This window comes from Centropristis striata, chromosome 12, assembly GCF_030273125.1.
Source record: "Centropristis striata isolate RG_2023a ecotype Rhode Island chromosome 12, C.striata_1.0, whole genome shotgun sequence".
In the NCBI taxonomy this organism is placed as follows: Eukaryota; Metazoa; Chordata; class Actinopteri; order Perciformes; family Serranidae; genus Centropristis; species Centropristis striata.
In genome coordinates, this window is record NC_081528.1 from 11,258,762 (window position 1) to 11,278,676 (window position 19,915).

General features: G+C 38.0%; 1 protein-coding gene across 1 annotated transcript; it reads left to right on the forward strand.

Moving 5' to 3' along the window:
• Positions 1-1,063: 1,063 nt before the first annotated feature.
• Positions 1,064-18,909, forward strand: npm1b (nucleophosmin 1b). The gene is made up of 11 exons (XM_059346132.1): positions 1,064-1,136; positions 1,438-1,520; positions 2,654-2,773; positions 3,068-3,161; positions 3,606-3,697; positions 4,000-4,058; positions 4,236-4,305; positions 9,159-9,257; positions 13,433-13,528; positions 13,620-13,694; positions 14,899-18,909. The coding sequence occupies exons 1-11, from the start codon at positions 1,088-1,090 to the stop codon at positions 14,950-14,952; spliced, it is 891 nt and encodes a 296-aa protein (XP_059202115.1). The 5' UTR covers positions 1,064-1,087; the 3' UTR covers positions 14,953-18,909.
• The last annotated feature ends 1,006 nt before the right edge of the window (positions 18,910-19,915 follow it).

The window sequence follows — 19,915 nt, forward strand, 5'->3', positions numbered from 1 at the left end:
ATGATTATAATTTCAATCAACAAACCAAAAATAGGACTTACACACTATTGTTGCCTTATCCCCTCAAACAAACAATTGAGAAAAAATATTTTGTAGCGTAGTTTAAATAAGTTTCCAACTTGTCTCCTCTCTGCAATATCTGAGGCGGCAATGGCTCTCCGTTTTATTATCAATATTTTAACACAACCACAGAAGACTCTTCAAAGGCTGCAACTGCCCCCTGGGCTGCACTTTTAATATTACTGACCAAAGGCCTCTTTTATTTAGTCCAAACAGCACATTAAGTGATAGGCATAAGGGAGAATTTCCCAATCTTAATATAAAAGCTGAAAAGCTTTTTTGAGGAAGCTATAACAAATTAGTAAGATATAAACTACTGTAGAAAGAGCTTGCAGATTTTTAGAAAACTGGTGGTTGGGCAAAAAACAACTCTATCTGCCTTTATCTACTTAGAAAGGCTACTTGGTATTCAAATGAACATGATTTGCATTCTCTGCTGCCATCTTGTTGTCTTAATGATAAGTCTTGCTATTAATTTCCTGGCATTTTAATGAAATGTAACCATCATGAATTTAAATAAACCAAAAACATTTTTCGAATAGCATTTGTTTGTAATGCATAAAGTCAAACCTTTAATATATTAACATTAATAAGTTAATGTATTTCATTGTTTTATATTCATGAATACTGATTTAATACTTATGTTTCTAATGTTTTCATTATATTTTAATTGTTTCATTTTTTTATTTGTCTTATTATATTTATTTTAATACGTATTTCATAGTTATGTTTCTTATTTTGTTTTATATTTAAATTATCCACCCACCCCCCACCCCACCCCCTAATTTTTTATATGTACAGTATATGTATTGCGCGATGTAGGCTTTACTTGTAGTGTGATCAAGATTTATATTACCAAAGCGCCATCTAGTGTTCATCCAACAGAACCATCAGTTTTATTCGCCCCGCCCAATCTTTAATTCCATAGGCTGAAGTGCTTTTAAAATTGGTTACGTCTTCCTTTTCCATTGGCTCGACGATGTGTCCGTCACAGCAGTTTACGGAAGCGTAACCACCCACAACAAAGATGGAGGACGATATCTCAGATTTGAGCAGACCACAAATGTACTTGTTTGGTGAGCTCTCTTATTCTGGCAAACCTATATTTTTTTCGGTCACACAATCAGCTTTACTACCATGTTATCCTGCACAAATAGCCATTTGATATGTTTAGCTGGAGGAATAGAGTGAAATAGCTGGCTAACCTGCCTGCCCCTACTCCCGCCAATTCAGCTCTTTTGTTAGCTAGCCGAGCAAAGCATGGACATACAGCAGCTGTAGCAAATAGTAAACCCCTTATTCTCAAACTGTTGTGTGCATGTGTGTGTTAGTGCAAACACAAGGTCAGTTACACGTTGCACGTATCGTTTTTCTCAGGTTGTACCCTCAAATCGGACAAACGGGAGTTCAAAGTTGACGTAGACGACGATGATACGGAGCAACAGCTGTCACTCAAAGCAGTAAGGACGACACATACTGTCACCCTGTTAAAATAATCGCCTAACTCAAGTTTTGCAGGAAACACAAAAAACTTCACCAAAAGTGTAACATATGACATTTATTGATCATTTCACTCAAAAAGGATGGCTATTGGCATACTAATAACACTGTGTAAATTATGTAACTTAAGAGAAATAAATGACTTAGGCATTCTTTTGAACGTGCCTTTGTGACTTAAGCAAGATATGGTAACACTTTATTTTGAAGGTGTCTACATAGGAGTCACACAAGCCTGTCAGAAACATGACATGACAAGTATCATGAGCATTAATGTTACTTCAAAGTGTCATTAATGTTCATGACACATCCCATGTCATGTTTATGACACGCTCATGTCACTCTTATGCAGACACCTTAGAGTAAAGTGTTACCAATATTAGTGTCAACAATAAAGCGCTGATAAACTAAGCAATCTCCCTCTAGCTCATCTTTGCTGGGTTCTTATCTGATGCCTATGAATGTGGCCAATCGTCAAAGAAGTGAAGATCTTAAAGGGGTAAAATCACATGACGTGATCAACTGATGATGTAGGCGATTATACCATAGGTGGCTGGCAAGGAGATGATTTAGGCACATAGAACAATTTTGACAAAAAATTACTTAGGCAATTATTTTAACAGTGTGTATCTATCTATCTATCCATCCATCCATCCATCCATATCCATCAAATACACGTAACTGCTCTGAAAAGAACTACCAACAGTGAACATTAAATAAATGCATTATACACTACTTCCCTAAGATGCACATCCATTATGTTTGCTCAAATACTGGTCAACACGTATGTTATTTTCATACTGTGCACATGTATGCACAGAGTTAATATAGGCAGGTGTATGTTGGCATGTTATGTAGTATCTGTAAGTTACCTTGTGGCAGCAGATACCAAAACTGAGTTTCTAGACTTTCAGTTGTCTTGTCCTTCCCTTCTAAAAAAAAAAAAAAAAAAAAAAGTATTTCATTAGTACACAAGGTCATACGGCCTGTAAAACCCTTTTGGAACTCTGATAGATAACCCTTACTGGAGGCATTTCATAAGTTTTTTGAGCTGTACAAGACATGTTGATGGAAGTCTGTTGTGTTGCTCTTTCAGGTGTGTCTGGGAGCCGAGGCTGAGGATAAGTTCCATATGGTGGAAGTCGAAGGCCTAACTTATGATGGAAAAACGACCAAAGTGCCACTGGTTGTCCTGAAACCGTCCGTCCTGCCCTCTGTGAGTGAACACCTTCGCTAATAGTATTTTGTGAAGTATTTAAGTGACTACTTAATGATAAATCAGTAAAGAGAGGTACATTTATTAGGTGATATGCATTGATTATAATGCCTAATTTTGTTTCAGCCTTTTTCATATTTAATGAAATGGCCCACAAAAAAAAGAAAACTAATTCATACTGTGGAGCATACCGAAATCAGTATAAATACACATTTCACATTATATTAAGTAAAATATGCAAAAAGGATGTTAACAATGACTTTGTTTTTGTAATTGTTATCTTTTCTTGTTCAGATGAGTTTAGGTGGATTTGAGATCACACCTCCAGTTACCTTCCGTCTCCAGTCCGGCTCTGGGCCAGTTCACATCAGCGGGCAGCATTTTGTTAGTGAGTGTTAAGGCAACAGCTGCTGATGGCCTTTTCCTTTCTTAAAATTACAGACACACACAAACAAAATATGGCTCGGGTAACAGTTCAGCACATCATTCAAGTCCTTCGGTCACTCAATATATCAATATAGTGAAGTTAATGGAGCTTAATTTATTGGACCCATAAAACAAGAAATGTCCATTTTATTCCTTCAGACTTTTAGTTTGGGGGAACTTGTTCATTCTGGTTTATTTCTGTACAGTTTGGTTTGGTGTGACTAATAAATAAAAGAGAAACATTTTTTATACTAGAAAAACAACTGTTGTATCACAAACAGTGTTAAAAAAATTAGATATAGACAAATATCACTCTCTGTTTCTGATATGTTTTAATGTCCAGGTAAATCTGTTTTAAACGGGATGCTTCATTGTGCAGTGCCAGTAACCTGTGTTTGTGTTGTAGGTGTGAAGGATTCAGAGGATGAAGAAGAGGAGAACAACACGTCACCGGTGAAGCGGCCTGCAAGCCTGATGTCTGGGAAGAAGCCTCCTTTGGTAGATACCTCAGTGTTTTAACTTCAGTCAAATATCAGTTTACTTTTTAATGATTAAATATGTTTTATAAAAATGTCTGTGTAGCAGTTGTGCTCATTTGCTCCTTGCAATAACAAATTCAGACAAACAATTCACTGTTTATTGTCACATTGAGTGAATTTAGTGAGAAAACAAGCTACCACAATTAGTCAATATTAGTAATTAGTTATATTAGTAGTGTTAGTATACTGGTTTTTGCTACACAATGCTCTCTACAAGGACCTCTAAAAACTCTGAAAAAAGATTATTTATTTTCCTGGTAGAAAAAACTAAAGATGGATTCTGACGATGATGAAGATGACAGCGAAGAGGATGATGATGAGTATGTACCTTTATTCAATTTAAAGTTTAATTCCACTGTTTCAAAGAAACTCACATGTACCTTCCCAAATAATTGCATAACTAATATTAGGCACTCTTTCTTGCATTTCTGCAGAGGCAACTCTGTCATATTGTTTTTACTTGAGGTAACAGTTATTCTCTTCCCACTTTTTTGCAGTGATGATGAAGATGACAGCGATGAAAATGATGTGAAGCCTCAGAAGAATGCCGGAAAAGAGCTAAAAAAGGTAAGCCTGGTCTTTTTTGTTGCTTTTTAAAAACTTTGATTGTATCTGCAAAATACTTTTGATGGTGGCTGTAGGATGCCGTGAGGGGCTCCCTCACAGAGTGGAACATAGAAATGAATTACACTTTTTTGTCATTATTTGATTCTGATGCCAAACATGTATAAATGTTCATAAATCAGAGTGGAAATCATAGAAATAACGAACAGTATTGAGGAGGTGCAGTTGTCTGAGGAAGAACCCACAGTGTCAAACTTTAAAAACAGAAAACTGCAGTTTGTGTTCAATAGATAGAAATAGATACAAATATGTGACAGTTTTAAAACAAGTATATTATATTGAGCTGGATATTTCAATGCAAACATATGATGTCATGGCAGGGTATTATCCTTTACATCACATTCAACATTGACAGTTTATGACTTGCATAGACGTGAGTGTGAAGACATGAAATTGGAATTTTTTAAAAGTACAACATGGTAACTGAGATCTTCAGTGGAGCAGTTTGCTGCACTGATTCTCATTTTTCTTCATCTGGTGACATGAAACAATGTTATTCGAACTTGAACTGTTCTTTAACATGCAACTTCAATATTACAGTTATGGGTATAAGAGCAAAATTGTTTACATTTGATAGGCACCACATGGTTTGAGAGCCTATGGTGCCTATAGAACCGACTCGTTCTTTTAGTTTATGAATTTCAAAACCCTGACCGTGTATATATTTTTTTGTGTCTTATGTCTTTTTTCCCCCTATTTTTTAATATTGTTTATATTTCTGTATTTCTATATTTGTTTTTCTGTATTTTTTGTACAAGGAGAGAGAGGAAAAACTAAGTCAAATTACTAGTACGTGCACACATACGTTTCCAATTAAGCTGATTCTGATTTATAGACTTTGTTTAGTTAAATAGACTTGAATTGCTTTTATTTTTTACAGCCATGTTAATTCCACCTTCAATATTATCAGGAGGGAAGGTTTTTTTTGCACATCTGTATGACATTTTTGAAAGTTTTGTGATCAAAAACCATTGCATTACTGTTCAGAACAAACTAAATGTCCATATAGGCCACCAAACTTCAATTTGTAGTTAATAACATTGTCCCCTGTTGTCCACCAGGTGTCAGGGTAGCCACGGGCTTGTCCTCAGTTTTTTTTCTTGTGTAAAAAAAATTCCTCTGTACCGCTGCAGTCTGCCCTCTCCCCGTTTTTGTTTCTCCCACATCATGTAAACTCCCACAGACTGTATCCTATAGTAGCGTTTCATTTAAGCAGGCCCTACCCATGCTTGCACTCACTGACCGTCCACCTTCTCGTATGAGACAAAACATGGAACTTTTTCATCCTGTTCGCTCATGTACCCACCTGTTTTCCACGAGTAAAACACAGGGTCTGTGTGGCGTAATGATCGGATTTCTCCTCTGTAATCTGCTTGAATTCTCACCGTCTCACCAACTAGACGGCACTGTGTTATTCTATACACACACTCAGACACACACACACACACACACACACACACACACACACATGCAAGCTCAAATGTGCAATAGACATGTACACTTTATGTAAGTACACATGCATTCTTGCAAAAATGTTCACATTTTGGAAAGTTAACAGTACATAACTACAGTACAGCAGAGAACACAGACACACACACACACACACACACACACACACACACACACATACACACATACACACATATACACACACACACACACACACACACCACTTATGGGAAACATCTTCCCCCATTTTTCTGTAACACTGCATATCTTTGTCCCTCTGTCATCCCACTGTTAATATGATTGCTCCTTTTTATCGTCTCTCATGCCATTTCAGCTTTGCACCTGGCCTTTGCCTTTGAACACTTGTTTTGCGTGTTACCACAATCATTTGCAAGTGTGTGGGTGCATGTGTGTATCTGCCTCATTTTTACGTCTGTGTCTGTTTGTAATTTCTTTTTTTTTCCTGTCTTTTTTGAAAAACACGCTATCCAAGTGCAAACTGTGCCAGGCAAAAGATCAAAGCAGGGCAGATGCGCATACCTGCGACGTGAGCGCCAATCCTTGCCTCAGGGTCAGATGACAGCTGAGCATTTCTGTCACCTGTTGATTTATTCTGTTGTCTTCTCCTCTAAAACCTCCACCTCAGTCTCCTCATACGCCTCCCCTCCTTGACCTTCATTTTTTTCCTTCAACCTTTTTCTCTTTAACTCCATAGTTATCCTGTCTCATTCTTAAGCAATGAAAGCACAAAACTGTAGAAAGTAGGGCTGGGAGCAATTATATTATTTTATGCCTGGTAATTCAGCAATATGTCATCATTTTTATGCCCTTTTTTGTCGTATCAGACTTCATCACTCTTAAGTACCAACCAAAATGTACCATAGCATTTTTTATGGACGGTCAGCATCTCATTCTTAATTTAGTTAACTTATTCTCTGATCTGATATTTTTGGATCAAGCTGGAAATTTGGAAACATTGCTAATTTTAGATCTTGTTAGTTCTTCTGTTAATCAACATTATTAAATGTAAATAATATATATTTTCAGGTGTACTGACAGCCATAACATACTGAAACTAAGCCCTGATCAAAGCTCAATTTAAGGTTCAGTTACTCTCAGTTGAAGGTTTGCCCCTTTTGATGTTTCCATCACAAGATTCTGATGTTTTCTGCCTTTTTGTGAAGAGCAAACATGTTCATGTTGCATAATCTTCAGCTCTTGTTTGGACTACATTGGATGTGTGTTACAAAATAAGAGCCCTGAGGCATGTGGCCTACGTGTGCCTTGTGTTTAGATGTTAGAATTGCAATTTGACAGCATTGCCACAACAAGTAAATCTTACATCGTTAATTGAGACAATTATCATAATTTTGGCAACAGAGCAGCCTCGCAGTGCCAGTGTTGGCATTGAGAACACAACACAACCACTGTTAAGAAATGACTGAGTTAACTGGTATTTAAGAAGACTCCTTTGTTCGGTCCAAAACTGGCAAAAGTACATTATAGTTTGCGTTGTTGAACATCTCAGAGCGATTTGAGACTACCGTGCATTCATCGGTCTGTAAACAGTCGTGTAGCTGACTTTCATCTAGTCTCAAGATAAAAACTCCTTTCGTGGTGTACTTTACTTTATGGCTGAAGCAAAGTGATTAAAATAATTGGCGAAAGACTATTATAATAAACACAGAAAGGGGAGCGGCTAACCCCCAAGGAACTCATCTAAAAACTGGGTCATTCTGAGTTCAAAACACCGATCCTATACACTGGGGTGCATCTATGAATAGTCTGAAGAATCTGTCCTTTGTGTATTAATATCCTTCAGGTGTGGAAAAAAAGCTTTGCAGCCTTACTAGAAGAAGCTTACAGCATCTTCTCTTACCAGGCATTGCTCTTGGAAACAACATGTGTAATTGCCTTGTAGCAGTTATGTCAACACAGGCAATTACACCTGTAGCCCATTCCAAAGGAAGGGTTGGTGCTCAGGAAATGCAGGTACTTGCCTTGGCTATTACAAGGTAATTACACAGGTTACTGAGAGCAGTAGACCTGACAGAAAGGCCTCCAGTATGGAGAAGAACAGTGACGTGAAGTTATTGGGGTACTAAGTATCTAATCAGTGACAAATTACAGAGTTTGTCGAATGCTTCCTATGTCTTTTCATATGTCTGTGGAGCTTGGGAGATAATATCTGATTACATATAAAATCTAACTTGGCTGCAGTAATGCTTCTGAAATCCCCATTAATTCTTAACATAACTTTTTAGAATGACACTATGCCGTCATTCTTGCTGTTTTTTGTTGCACAATGTAAATATTTTGTCATCATGTGTTCATGATTTTATCAATGGTGTACACATGCAGCTTTGATATTGTTATGAGCGTTCAGGGGTGAGTGAAAATAAGTCGAACACCTCATGGCAAAGGCTGAAGAAAATTAACCACAATTGCAAACACGTCTAAAAAATGTGGTTCACATTATGTTACATGCCAATTATAATTTGTCAGCCATAAAAGAGGCTTGGCATTCAGAGCTTTGATATGGGAGTTTTCAAAACAACATGACACAACTACCAGAGCCTCAAAGAGAAAAAGTTCTTTTAATATGCAGCATAACATATCGGGAGGAAAGTGTGGAAAGAAACCACTTTCACAGTTTGAAACTAATGCCACATTTCCACTGATTACAGATTATATATTGGTATATCAATGTTGTGAATATTTGAGCTGTACTGAAAATAGACCCTTTCTTTGTGTATTTTGTACTGATTTTGCACCGACATGCCTATGCAAAGGTACTCCGACCAATTTATTATACATTTTACATACTATGTATTCCACTACACTGCTTTTCAACCATCTGTAGGTGAAAGAGAAAACACCATTTTATTTGTTCAGCTGTCTGCTGGAAAATTTATGGACTGAAGATCCCATTTCTAAATCATCTCAAGCATCATATTCTGCATTATACTTTAAAAGGGGTTTTCATATTGGGGCATATCAGACCCCATACACACAGATACTGATATTTATCCATGAAAGGCCGATATATCTGTCTTGTTGTACTTCAAAGTTAAGTTGTACTTTGAAATAGTGTTGATTAAATTCTCGTTTTAACTTGCAGCGCCCCTGCTGTCATCTCATGTGCGGTTTTGTTTCCTATGATGATTCATTTAGAATTCATTTTATGAGCCTTTAAGACGAAAACAGGAAGCTTGTTTTTCTTGCCACCCCTTTTTAAATCTAGATATTTATTTCCTTGTTTTATGAGCATTTAAGTAAAGCAGACTGGTGAATTAAATTGTTTCCTAAGAACAAAGGGATCATACTCTTTTTCTTTGCTTCCTCAGAGTCCAGAGTTTTCCGCAAAGAAGCCCAACAAGTCTCCGGTGAAACAAAACTGTCCTGCAGGAAAACCATCAGGATCAGCAGCCAAACCACAGATTAAGGTAGGAAAGGCTGCATCACCTGTTCAGCTTTGTTTACTCGTGGTTATTTAAGTAGCTGGTTGACAACTAACATACTGTAGGAACGGGGTTGGCTCAACTAAGAGATTTCAGCACTGTTTATTGGATGGGAAACACAGGTTTACAGGAAGGGTGACCTTTATTTTGTTTGATTTTTAAGATTTTAACAAAATATGGGTATGTTTTTTTAGCCATACAGAAAACCATTGAATGATACCTCAAAACCCTCTATCCATAATACACCCTTCTTATTATATTCCACTCTTAACTTATAATATTCCACTCTTAACTCTCATCTTATGCCTGTTTCTTTTCTTTTTGGAAGAAATATGGCTAGATTTGTGTCATGGGCCAGACATTATCTGGCTGATTAATTGGATCTGCAGTTACTCTATTCCTAATGAAAGATGTATCAGTCTCAAAAGTATGCAAATCATGGTGGATGGTGTAAATAAGCATTTTAAGGAATAAACAAAGTATGCATTCATGTACCAAATAATTTCAAAGCAACTTTGAAAGATGGATATGGTGTTACCTAATGTATTGTGTCAACATAGGCAAAAAATAATACAATCTCATGAGAATGAAGCAGTGGAGAGCAACAAATGAAAAATATTTCTTTGCAAGCTGACATGGATGTCTCATTTCTCACAGTATGTCTGAAGTGAGAACCTGATAAGGCCTGCAGGCAAAATGCGTTTCACAATGCAGTGCACCTAAAAAGAAACTAAAACTCCCTCTACAAATAACTGTGTTAAATAAATTGTGCTCACACCTGAGCCTGAGAAAACACAGTGTCTATAATCAAGGATAATTGCTTTCATTTATTAGCTCTCACAATTAAAAGATGCCAAAAAAGAAAGAAGACTTGGAGAGCCTTCCCATTCGACAGCCAAGGAATGTGATAAATGCACATTGCAATTAGCTCAACCTGATAGTTCATTTCTTGGATGGAATGTGTTGGACAGCCACCTCTCAAAACCCACAGCTTGAACTTTGCCACTCTTTAAACAAACACACCTGACCTCTAAACGGGTTTCCTGGGGCAAGGTTTAAACCTGTGACCCCTTTGGCCTGACCTCGCCGTCTTTAGTTGCAGCCACCTTTGATGCCCCCCCGACTCCCTGTAGCACACAGACACATCAGAGAATACAAATTGGCAAGCTCCCCTGCAAGTTTACACATTTCACAAGGCATGTTAGTGTGATAAAAATAACTTGGACAGAAACTCGGTTCAGATTAGACATTGTGTGTTGGCATGCAAATACTGCAGGCTTGTACTATAAAACATGCTAAACATCAAAAAACCCAGAGCATGTTTGAATTTTTTAATTTCTTATGTGACGTTTTGATTGAAAGTTTTGTAAATTTTTAGCATGTTGCTGAATTCCTGAGGCGAGAAAGTGGTTCCCCTCAGGGCCGGGGTTCTTATTGTGCGGGAGAGTGTAGCTCATTCTGTAGTGGCCGTTGTCCAGACATAACACAGTGGCTCTTAAAATGTTCTGGGGGATTAGCCGACGGGCACCTGAACCGCCGAAACCATCCCGCCAGTTTAACTTTCTGGCCCGTGGAGCTGCAACTGCCCCCATCCCCTCTCCACTTCTACACAACAACTGTTCCCTCTCTACAACCTCTTCACACCCCTCACTTCCTGGACACACCTTCTCCCAATTGCTCTCATTACCAGCGTTTGATGTCTGGTGCAGCTTGCGCTTCCAGATGCCCCTGAGGAGCGAGGAAGCGGGCGTGGATGTCTGTTTTTTCTTTACTAAACGCAGGTGACTGGTCATTAGATTGGGTTGTCAGATGTGTTGCCAGGACCACAGTTCTCACCTCTCGCAGCCCAGCATGTAGCTGCACCTTCTTGCGTAACATGCTCGACATGAGAACCGTCTAACTCGAGTTGTGCTGATCTGAAGTAACTTTATCTTGCAGCTGGTGTCTTTTGATTGATGGGTTTGGAGAAGTTGATGCCTTCAAGCACACGTCACAGTCATAAAGTATATACCACTTCACTCAGGCTTATCCCAAAAGGGTGTGAGTCATTGTTTTAGCGACTGATTGACATGTGTTACAGCAGGTGCCTTTCTTGTTAGTGCTTATTTACTTTTCCCGAGAGTGTAAGGATGTTGGCTAACCATGACTACCAAATGGAGCTGTTTTGTATGAAAAATGTCCAAAAAAAAGGATTGAAGTCACAGTGACCTGACATTATCCCCAGACAACGCCCTCCAAAGCTCTCATTCCAACAAAATGTCAGTTACCATCTCTGGCCAGACCTGATGAGCAAAGGTGTCACACCATGTGTTTGCACTGGATTGAAAACAAGACACTGCATCAAATGATAGTATGCTTGTGATTAACTTCCATGTCTTGTGGCATCTGTAATCAGTGTCTGGTCCAGATGAAAAAGCTTGCTGGCGTTGTGTGTTTATCAGCTGTTTCAGGTCCACAGCTGTCCCTTGGAAGTCGAGAGCTTCCCATAAATAATAAATACGTAGTACATTTGTCTGGCCAAGAGCCAGCAGCATATGTGCTCTTTTTTTCCTGCAGTGTGGTATGTGTGTGCGTCAAGGTTTTCTTCATTTTATACCTTTTGATCTGTGCTATAAAATGCAGATCTCTTGGGGACAGGGACAGATGATTGCATTTTTCAAACGAGAGGAAGAACTTATTTTCTCCAGATCATTCCACCTGTTTTTAACCATTTCAAGCCTTACCCTGGTTTTCAAGGCCTGAAGTTTGCTAAAGGTGTTTGAAGTATCAAGTAGGAACACATGACGTTTGTTGATTTGTTGCTTTCATCCAAACAAGCAGTTCAAGTTGGAGGTTGTTAAGAAAGTTGCTTTTCGATTTCACTCATCCATTCCAGACCGGCCTATAGCCTACATTTATGACCTGTCAGGGTTTATGGCAGCCTGAAACTGCTGAAAAACTTGGAACCAGTGAGTTGAAATGTAACCAAAAACAGCTTAAATCTGATGCAAAGAAATTGAAACAAAACCTTCTTACGATGCGTGTGATTTCCAGAAGAAATAGAGACCTTTACCCAGGAATTATCTGTTCCTTTCTCCACCCACTTACCTGCTTAACTGCAGTGTAGAATAATATATTGATATGAAGTAGAAACAGTCAGCAATCAAACAGAAAATCAATCTACCGGACAACCATTTGCTCATGAGGTTTTACTGTTTTTTGACTCACGGGCTACAGAGTTGCTTTATACTTGGCTCCACTCTTCTTTCAAATGTGTCTCTGGCTATCAATGAAACCCTGCAATTTCTCTGGATTCCACACTGGCTTTACATGTAGGGACAAGCTCTGTGGCTTGTGTAACATGCAGTCACGGCGTATGGCGTGTGTGTGTGGTGTTGTTTTGTCACATTCAGACACTTCCTAATTGAGGACCTCTGGGGCCTCAACTGCCCAGGTCTGAACACACCTGTGGGCCCTGCTGGTTCACTGCTCATGCTGCTCTCTTCTCTACAGACACAGTGGACACTCTAATGTTTTAAGATGGCACCTATCATGTCACCAAAGTGATAAAGAGGGCTTGCGTGTGACCCAATTGTTTTAGTCTTGACCGTTCTCAAGTGTCAAACAGGAAAAAAAGGTGTTTGTTGTGGAAGTGATTCATTTAATGTCAGCGTAACTTTAATTAAATAAACAAGCACAACAATAGTTTGCACTTCAGTCATTCGGATTTGACATCAGTGGAAAAACACATTTGACAAACTATTACTCATTGGAGAGTCAGGGCTTGCCCTCTCCTGCTTGCAAACAATAAAAACATAATTTGTACCTGATGTATTTGTTGAAAAAAAAAAAAGATGGTGTAATTAGTCTAGAATTTGTTGTCCTTTCTCATGCTTTTATCTTCTTCCAGCTGGTTGCCCATGCCAAGCTGGTAAACACAGAGCCAGACAAAGTGGGTCATGATAGGGCTGTAGTCCAGACCGGCCTATTGGTCAGCAAATGGATTCATCACCAATTGTGTTGAGTTCAAACAAGAATAGAGAAAAATAAAAGCAAGAGCTGTGTAAAAGAAGAAATATCGCAGCCTAATATGAAGTTATCTCTTCATCTACAACTCTATGAATCTCTTTCTATTTGACATATCAATCAGTGTTTCTTATCTAGTTGATATATTTTTCAAGACACCTGCCCCAGGAAAAGACAAACCCCAGGCTGGCCCGTCTAAATCTCTCCATCTGACTGAGATTAAGAGCAAGTTGTCAACGGCAGCCAAGGAGGTAAGGCTGTCATCCTGTTTTGCAAATTACTACTCTTAATTGAATGTCTGACGCACGGTTAAGCTGATGATTTAATGGCCTTTTTCATCAGGGAAAACCACTACCGAAGACCGAGCAGAAGTTTGAGAATTATGTGAAGAGTTCTTTTAAAATCTCAGACAAAAAAGTAAGTAATCATGAGTCATTTGATGTATTATGTACATATTTATTGATCGCACATGGCTTTGAGGGGCCTTATTATGAGACATATGAGATTGGTCTTTAGTTTTTCCATTTTTTGCTCTTACATCATGTGCAATTTGAATCATTTTCCAGCTTTTTTTTGCTTCAGCAATCTATGAATGTTGCCTAAAAAAACAGAGCCTTGGGGATTTGTTTGGTTTGCAGCCACAGACACATTTATATCAACCTTCATTTCAAGCTTTAAGAGCTTTTTGCCGTGATAGATACCCCGGAATACATTATTGTTCCCCACACTGTCCTTATACCATGCACTGTCCATTATGCCCTAAATGTCTCTCCAGCACAGTGTGCTCCCTTTGAATTATAATCATTTTGTGTCAGTGGGCTCTTTCGAGATGGAATGGGAGTACACCTGCCAAGCCAAACTCTTTCTCAGTGATTTACTGGAGTGTGTGTCTTTTGTAGCCTTAATGAAGGGACTGGTGGTATGTGGATGGTACCAGTCTCTTTCACATTCAAGGCCTTTGACCAGCCCAGAAGAGGGTTTTCCTAAATGCAGGACTTAAATCTTTTCTTGTCATTTCAGAAGAAAAACAACAGCCCCTGCACGTTGTTTTGCAGAGCTTGAATTAATCACCCAAAACCCTTTAGATTATCACCACAGAATGAATGATTCTAGACAGTGTGTCGGACAGTAAAGCTGTGTTTTTTTTGTGTAAGAAAGCGGTGACTTGAAAAGGGCTTTTGATCATTAATTTGTGATTGCATTGCAGTGTTTAAATGTTAAATATACAACTATAAGAGCAGGTGAAAGCTCTTTAGACCGGCACAAGACTTGGGTGGACAAGGAAAAGAGTGGGGGTGGAGTTGGGTCGGGGAGAGCTTGTTGATCCCAGTGTGTAGAAACATCTGTGGAAGTGCTTTGGTTTCATCAGCCAAGGCTGAGATCTGTCAGACCTGGAGCACCTAGTCATATACTCTGGTATGTACTGTTGCCCCCACCCAACCCCTCGTCGTTCCCCAACAGCCCCGTCTAAACTCAGCGTTCCCACGGGCGAGACGCACAAGTGCGTTGTTGTAGTAAAAGTGAGTCATATGTCTAATGCAGCATAGCACTTCATTTGGAAGATTTATTTATCATTTCTGTTTCTTCTGTTCTGTTGTTATCCCTCTCTCCCCTTCCTCAGGTGGTCAAGGACCTTTGGAGTTTTGTACAAACACTGAAGATTGAGAAGAAGTAACAAACCTTGTACTTTGAAGCGTTTCTATGTTTTGCATCCCGCAAGACATTTAAAGGCACAGTCAGCGAGATTTCCTACTTGGCCTTATGATGTCATCATTGCTAACTATGACTTGGAGAGAACAGAAGGACTGAGTGCTGAAAAATGGGTAAAGCCATTAATGATATAGGTGTCATGGGGTTTCATTTTGGATGCGAAGCACTTCCAGGAGCTCGTTTGTAAATCACAAACTCTTTCATTCACGTTTAGCACACAAGCTGTCCACTTCATTGCATGCCAGTCTGCACTGCCTATAGGTAGGGAAAGTAATAGAACCACTGATAAGAAACTGCAGATGTCTATTGCTTTCCTACAGGAACAAAATAGCTGCTCCTATTTTAACACTTGCGCCACCTGCAGGGAATAAATGTTGCACCTGCAGATTTTTATAGCTGCAATAAATAACAGATATATAAACTGGAGAAAACATAATCCAAGTATTCCGAGCCAAAGACAAACTAGTCAACTTAGTCATATTTTTATATGACTCTTGCTCTTCCCATTTTTTCACAAACAAAGCAGTCATTTGTGAGGTTTGCAATAACTTTTTTTATATTACTACAAAAAGTCACTCAACAATTGCCAGTGGTATAACTGTGAAGTAACAGAAGCTGTTCCTTTTCATTCCTATAGAAGGTGAGATCGGCATGCCCACATCTTACTTTCCTCACGTTTTGTCAGTGCATGTTGCAAACTGCTGGTGCTACAGCTTTAAAATTTGATCTTGGATGAGCTTGGTTTTAGGTGCTTCGCATCCCTAACACTGTGTGTCCTTGTTGAGTCAACAATGCAATAGGAGATATTGCAGAATGTGCCTTTAAATATCTCTTATGTAAACTGAGATAAATCAGAGTACCATTTTGTGTGAAAGCAGTATCTAAGGATGGACAAGACAACTGATACAGGGGGACAATGACAATATATATCTATTTCTTATTTTACATTCTGTTTGGCTTTATAAGGCATTTTCAGCTTGCAAAATATGTTTACAGATTGTACTATGAATTTGTCTGGCGTAATTGATCTTTACATATTGTACAGGTGTCAACATTGCTTTATTTTAATTCTGTCATTCAGTTTGGTCATAGCAACTCCTGCAGCAGAGCATGCAGTAACAGAATTTTTGTAAAACTTGGCCAGCATCACCCAGGGATAATGTTTTGTTTCATGCAATGAAAAAAATAATAACCGTTTATAAAACATTTCACTTAAAAATAAAAAGATTCAATCTAGATATAGTCTGGAAACTAAGATCCATATAGTTACATGGTACGTGCAGCTGTAACCTAGTTGCATGGATGTACTCGAGAACTGGATACTGATACCAAATATTGCGCCTGTTCAGTTCAAGGGGAGATGTTTGCCTGATGCATAAGCCGAAAAAGTTTTCTAGCTTCCAGGTTTACTTTTTCAGTGTTATGCGTTTCTCCCTGTTGCCCATACAGATTTTTTTTAAATCTCTTTTCTTGGCTCAAGGAAACTTAACCAAATGTAGAACATCCATGGTTAAAATAAATAAATCATAATAGAATCATAATTGACTTTGTTTGCAGTTTGAGGTGTCCTGGCAAAAGTTTAACAGCGGACTCTGTTGCTGTTATGAAAATTGCGGAAAAATGCCTTTTGGGCCACAGTTGTTTTTTTTTCTGTAATACCTCAAGTGGCCACAAGGAATATTGGCTTCAAGTCTGAGTGGCAGCACTGTATCCAGTTCTTCTTCTACATCCATGTTTTGCAAGTGTTACCAATTTCCTCGACTCAATCTGTTGAGTGAACAAAAAACGTTTCATCCTGTGTTTTTACCAGGACACATTTTTTTAATACCTACAATATAATTAGGTTATATTAAAACCTGTCAATATTACAAACCTGCAGACTGGGCCTATTTCAGATGGCATTTCTTTGGAGTGTGAATTCATATCAAGCTCATTACTAACTGTGATAAATTGAGAGGGTCTTATTTCAGAATGATCTTTCGCAAAAAATGATCATGACAGCAGTACACTAAATCCTTCTCATTGAGTATTATGAGCTCTATAAAACCTACACAGCTGCCCTGACTAAAATGCTTTTCTTTTAAAGTATTATACAATACATACAAAAAGTTAAAAACAAGGCAAATAGATTGTTAACTAGCTCCAGGAGTTTATTTACGACGTGGTATTAACACTGTTTTCAGTGTATTTTAATGTACACTTGTGCACTCAAAACCGGTTACAAGCCTATGAACACATATTGTCTTATTTATTCCAGCATAATCATAAGGTATATATCAGAAAATTACATCACGTCACCTTTACAGAAACACCATAAAGAACTTGACCCTGTAATTATTTGCACTCGTGCATATCAGTGCTCCGTTGACAATAAGCATACAATCACTCTGTGCTTATGTGTTTATGATCCTGTGTAATGCCTTTTATGAGCCAAATGTTGGCAATTGGATACCATCTTTATCCAATCAAATTACTTGGTTCAGCCCTCTTGTTGTCTGTAAAGGATATGAGATTCCTTAGCTGTAAACTTCCTCAAGTAATTTAAGTCATTAAACTTGCCCTAATAATTTACCTAAATGTTTGATTTTTAATATCTTTTGTGGTGCGATTTTTGTAGAAGCAGATTTCCATCCTGTATGTTCATGAAAGAGTCCTTCATTAATGATTTGTGATACTTCCCTTGTATCAAATATAATTATTTTTTTCTGTAAATACATCTCTTGCTTTTTTTTGTAGTATGGCAGCTGAATAATTATATTTTTTAAGTGTATGCTTAATCCGCCCTTGCTAATAGCTGGTTTTGCAGCTTGGATCTGTTGTCCTTTGAAAGGTGTGTTCTAGTTTGGTAAAGAAGTTTTTTTTGTTGAGTGTAAGACCCTTTTTAAAATGCTTGAAATACTGATCTGTGTCTGTTAAAGGAATACTATGCCGGAATTGGCATTTTCTGTTTGTAAACAAAACATGAACGCAGCACCTCCTCCCTGGCTCTATAAAACTGAAAGTAAACCCCAGATTAACTCTTGTTTTGGGACGAGATTTCTACAATATTTTTGTGGCTTCGTGTCCCAACATTGATGCCCATAAATGTCCTAAACACAACAAAATTAAAAGAAAAAATACAGACAGAGTCAAAAGTGGTGGTTTAGAGGGGTTAATTTTGTAGGGGACTTAACATTGTTTTGTTTTTTTAACAAAGATCCTGCATAGTATACCTTTAACGTTTTCTTTTAGCCCTACTGTTTGCAGTCTTTAAATTGTCCTTCTGTTTCTGTAATTTTGAAGCCAGTACCTAAATATGTCTAAGTGGGGGAAAAAAGAGATGTTGATAACCTGATGTGTGTTTTGGGCTCATTGTTTTTGAGACATTTTAGTCAAAACAAAAATGTGGTTAAAATTTGGATTTCAAATATACCATACCTATTTTAATTTTACAATGTTACCAGCATGATACAGCATTAAGTTTAGATGAGAATTATAATGTCATGATTGATTTTAATGGAATATGAATAGTAGTAAGTATTTACCATTGTATCAGACTAAAGTAGTTCTGAGATTTATCTATAGTTTATAAAGTTTAAATCCAAAGATCCACTCTGTATTTTCTTTGTCCATAATGTTGCCTTGTGCATGTGATGAGAGGCATCTTCAATTCGAATACAAATAAACAAAGGTTGTACATATAGATAATTCATTTGTCGATGCAAATTAAACACTGTACTATTTGTGTGTGTGTAGGTTATGGCAGATTCAACTTGTGTTGAAAGAAAGTGCATTCTGACCCTTTAGTCAAACTTAATGATTAGTTTATGAATGACTGCTGATGGTGGATATTCATTAATTCATGGTTTGTTGAGATGGACATATCCATCCTTTTTTGTATCTCCCTGTAACATTTACCTGAATAAAGTGAATCCAAGCTGGATTTGATTCATCTTCATTTTTTTAAATCATCAAACTCGGGAACAATGTAATCTAATGTTTTAAAATATGCCAAGAGGTAGTTTTCTGTCATGCTTGTGGTTTGCTGTGCTCATTACTACATGGACTGTTAAGTTACAATATATTTGCCATATCTTCTACAATTCATATGTTAATCTATGTTGTGATGAGATTCTTTGCAACACAGAATCTGTTCTCATTATGTTCAGGACATCATCTGACATCTGGTTATTGAGGAAGACATAAAAGACCAGGATGTTTTTTTCCTCATTATCAAAATCCCACAATATCCCTTTCTTCCTGAAAGGAGAACCATATGTACATTGAAAGTATTACTACTTGCTGTTGTTGTTCCTCTTGTCTGTCTGGCTGTGAAGAGATCCCTTTCTAATGCAATGTGAATGTGAAGCTAAAGATAATATGTCCAAAGTGAGTGCTTTGGTACCAAATTTCTGTTCCCACAGTGTTTTCTTGCTGAGCTGTGACGGCTTGGTAGTAACACAAAAGATTTATCGTAGAGAAAATACTAACTTTGGAAAATACCCACTTGATTCGACTGACTCAAATAGCTGAAACCCCATATTGTTGCTTGACGCTTAAAGGAATAGTTTGGATTTTTTTTAAGTGCATTACCTACACTAGATGGTGGTTGCACACACAATCCCCAGTTTGGAGTACCAGCACATAAGCTATGCAATGTACTGCTGTGGTCGGGGCCACCAGCAAAATATATTTTAGCCGTCTAAACATATCAGTTATAGGTTATATTTAGAATATTTTCACCACTTTATCTTGCTGGCAGACAGCCCTTTCTGATGGAGAACTGAAGCGGTTAACTGCTCTGTTCAAAGCCACCAGACTTCTTTGACAAAAACAGCGATTTCCTTCACTCCGTCCACAGCAGAACTTAGCTTGGCTTCTGGTACTCCTGCTGCTTCTCCTAACTTGGAGTATGCCGACTGCCATCTACTGTAGGTAATATGGATAAA

Coding starts and splice junctions, on each gene's coding strand:
- npm1b (XM_059346132.1), top strand. CDS start 1,088: ATGGAGGACGATATCTCAGATTTGAGCAGACCACAAATGTACTTGTTT. Junction 4,059..4,235: donor AGCGAAGAGGATGATGATGA/GTATGTACCTTT, acceptor ACTTTTTTGCAG/TGATGATGAAGATGACAGCG. Junction 4,306..9,158: donor CCGGAAAAGAGCTAAAAAAG/GTAAGCCTGGTC, acceptor TTGCTTCCTCAG/AGTCCAGAGTTTTCCGCAAA.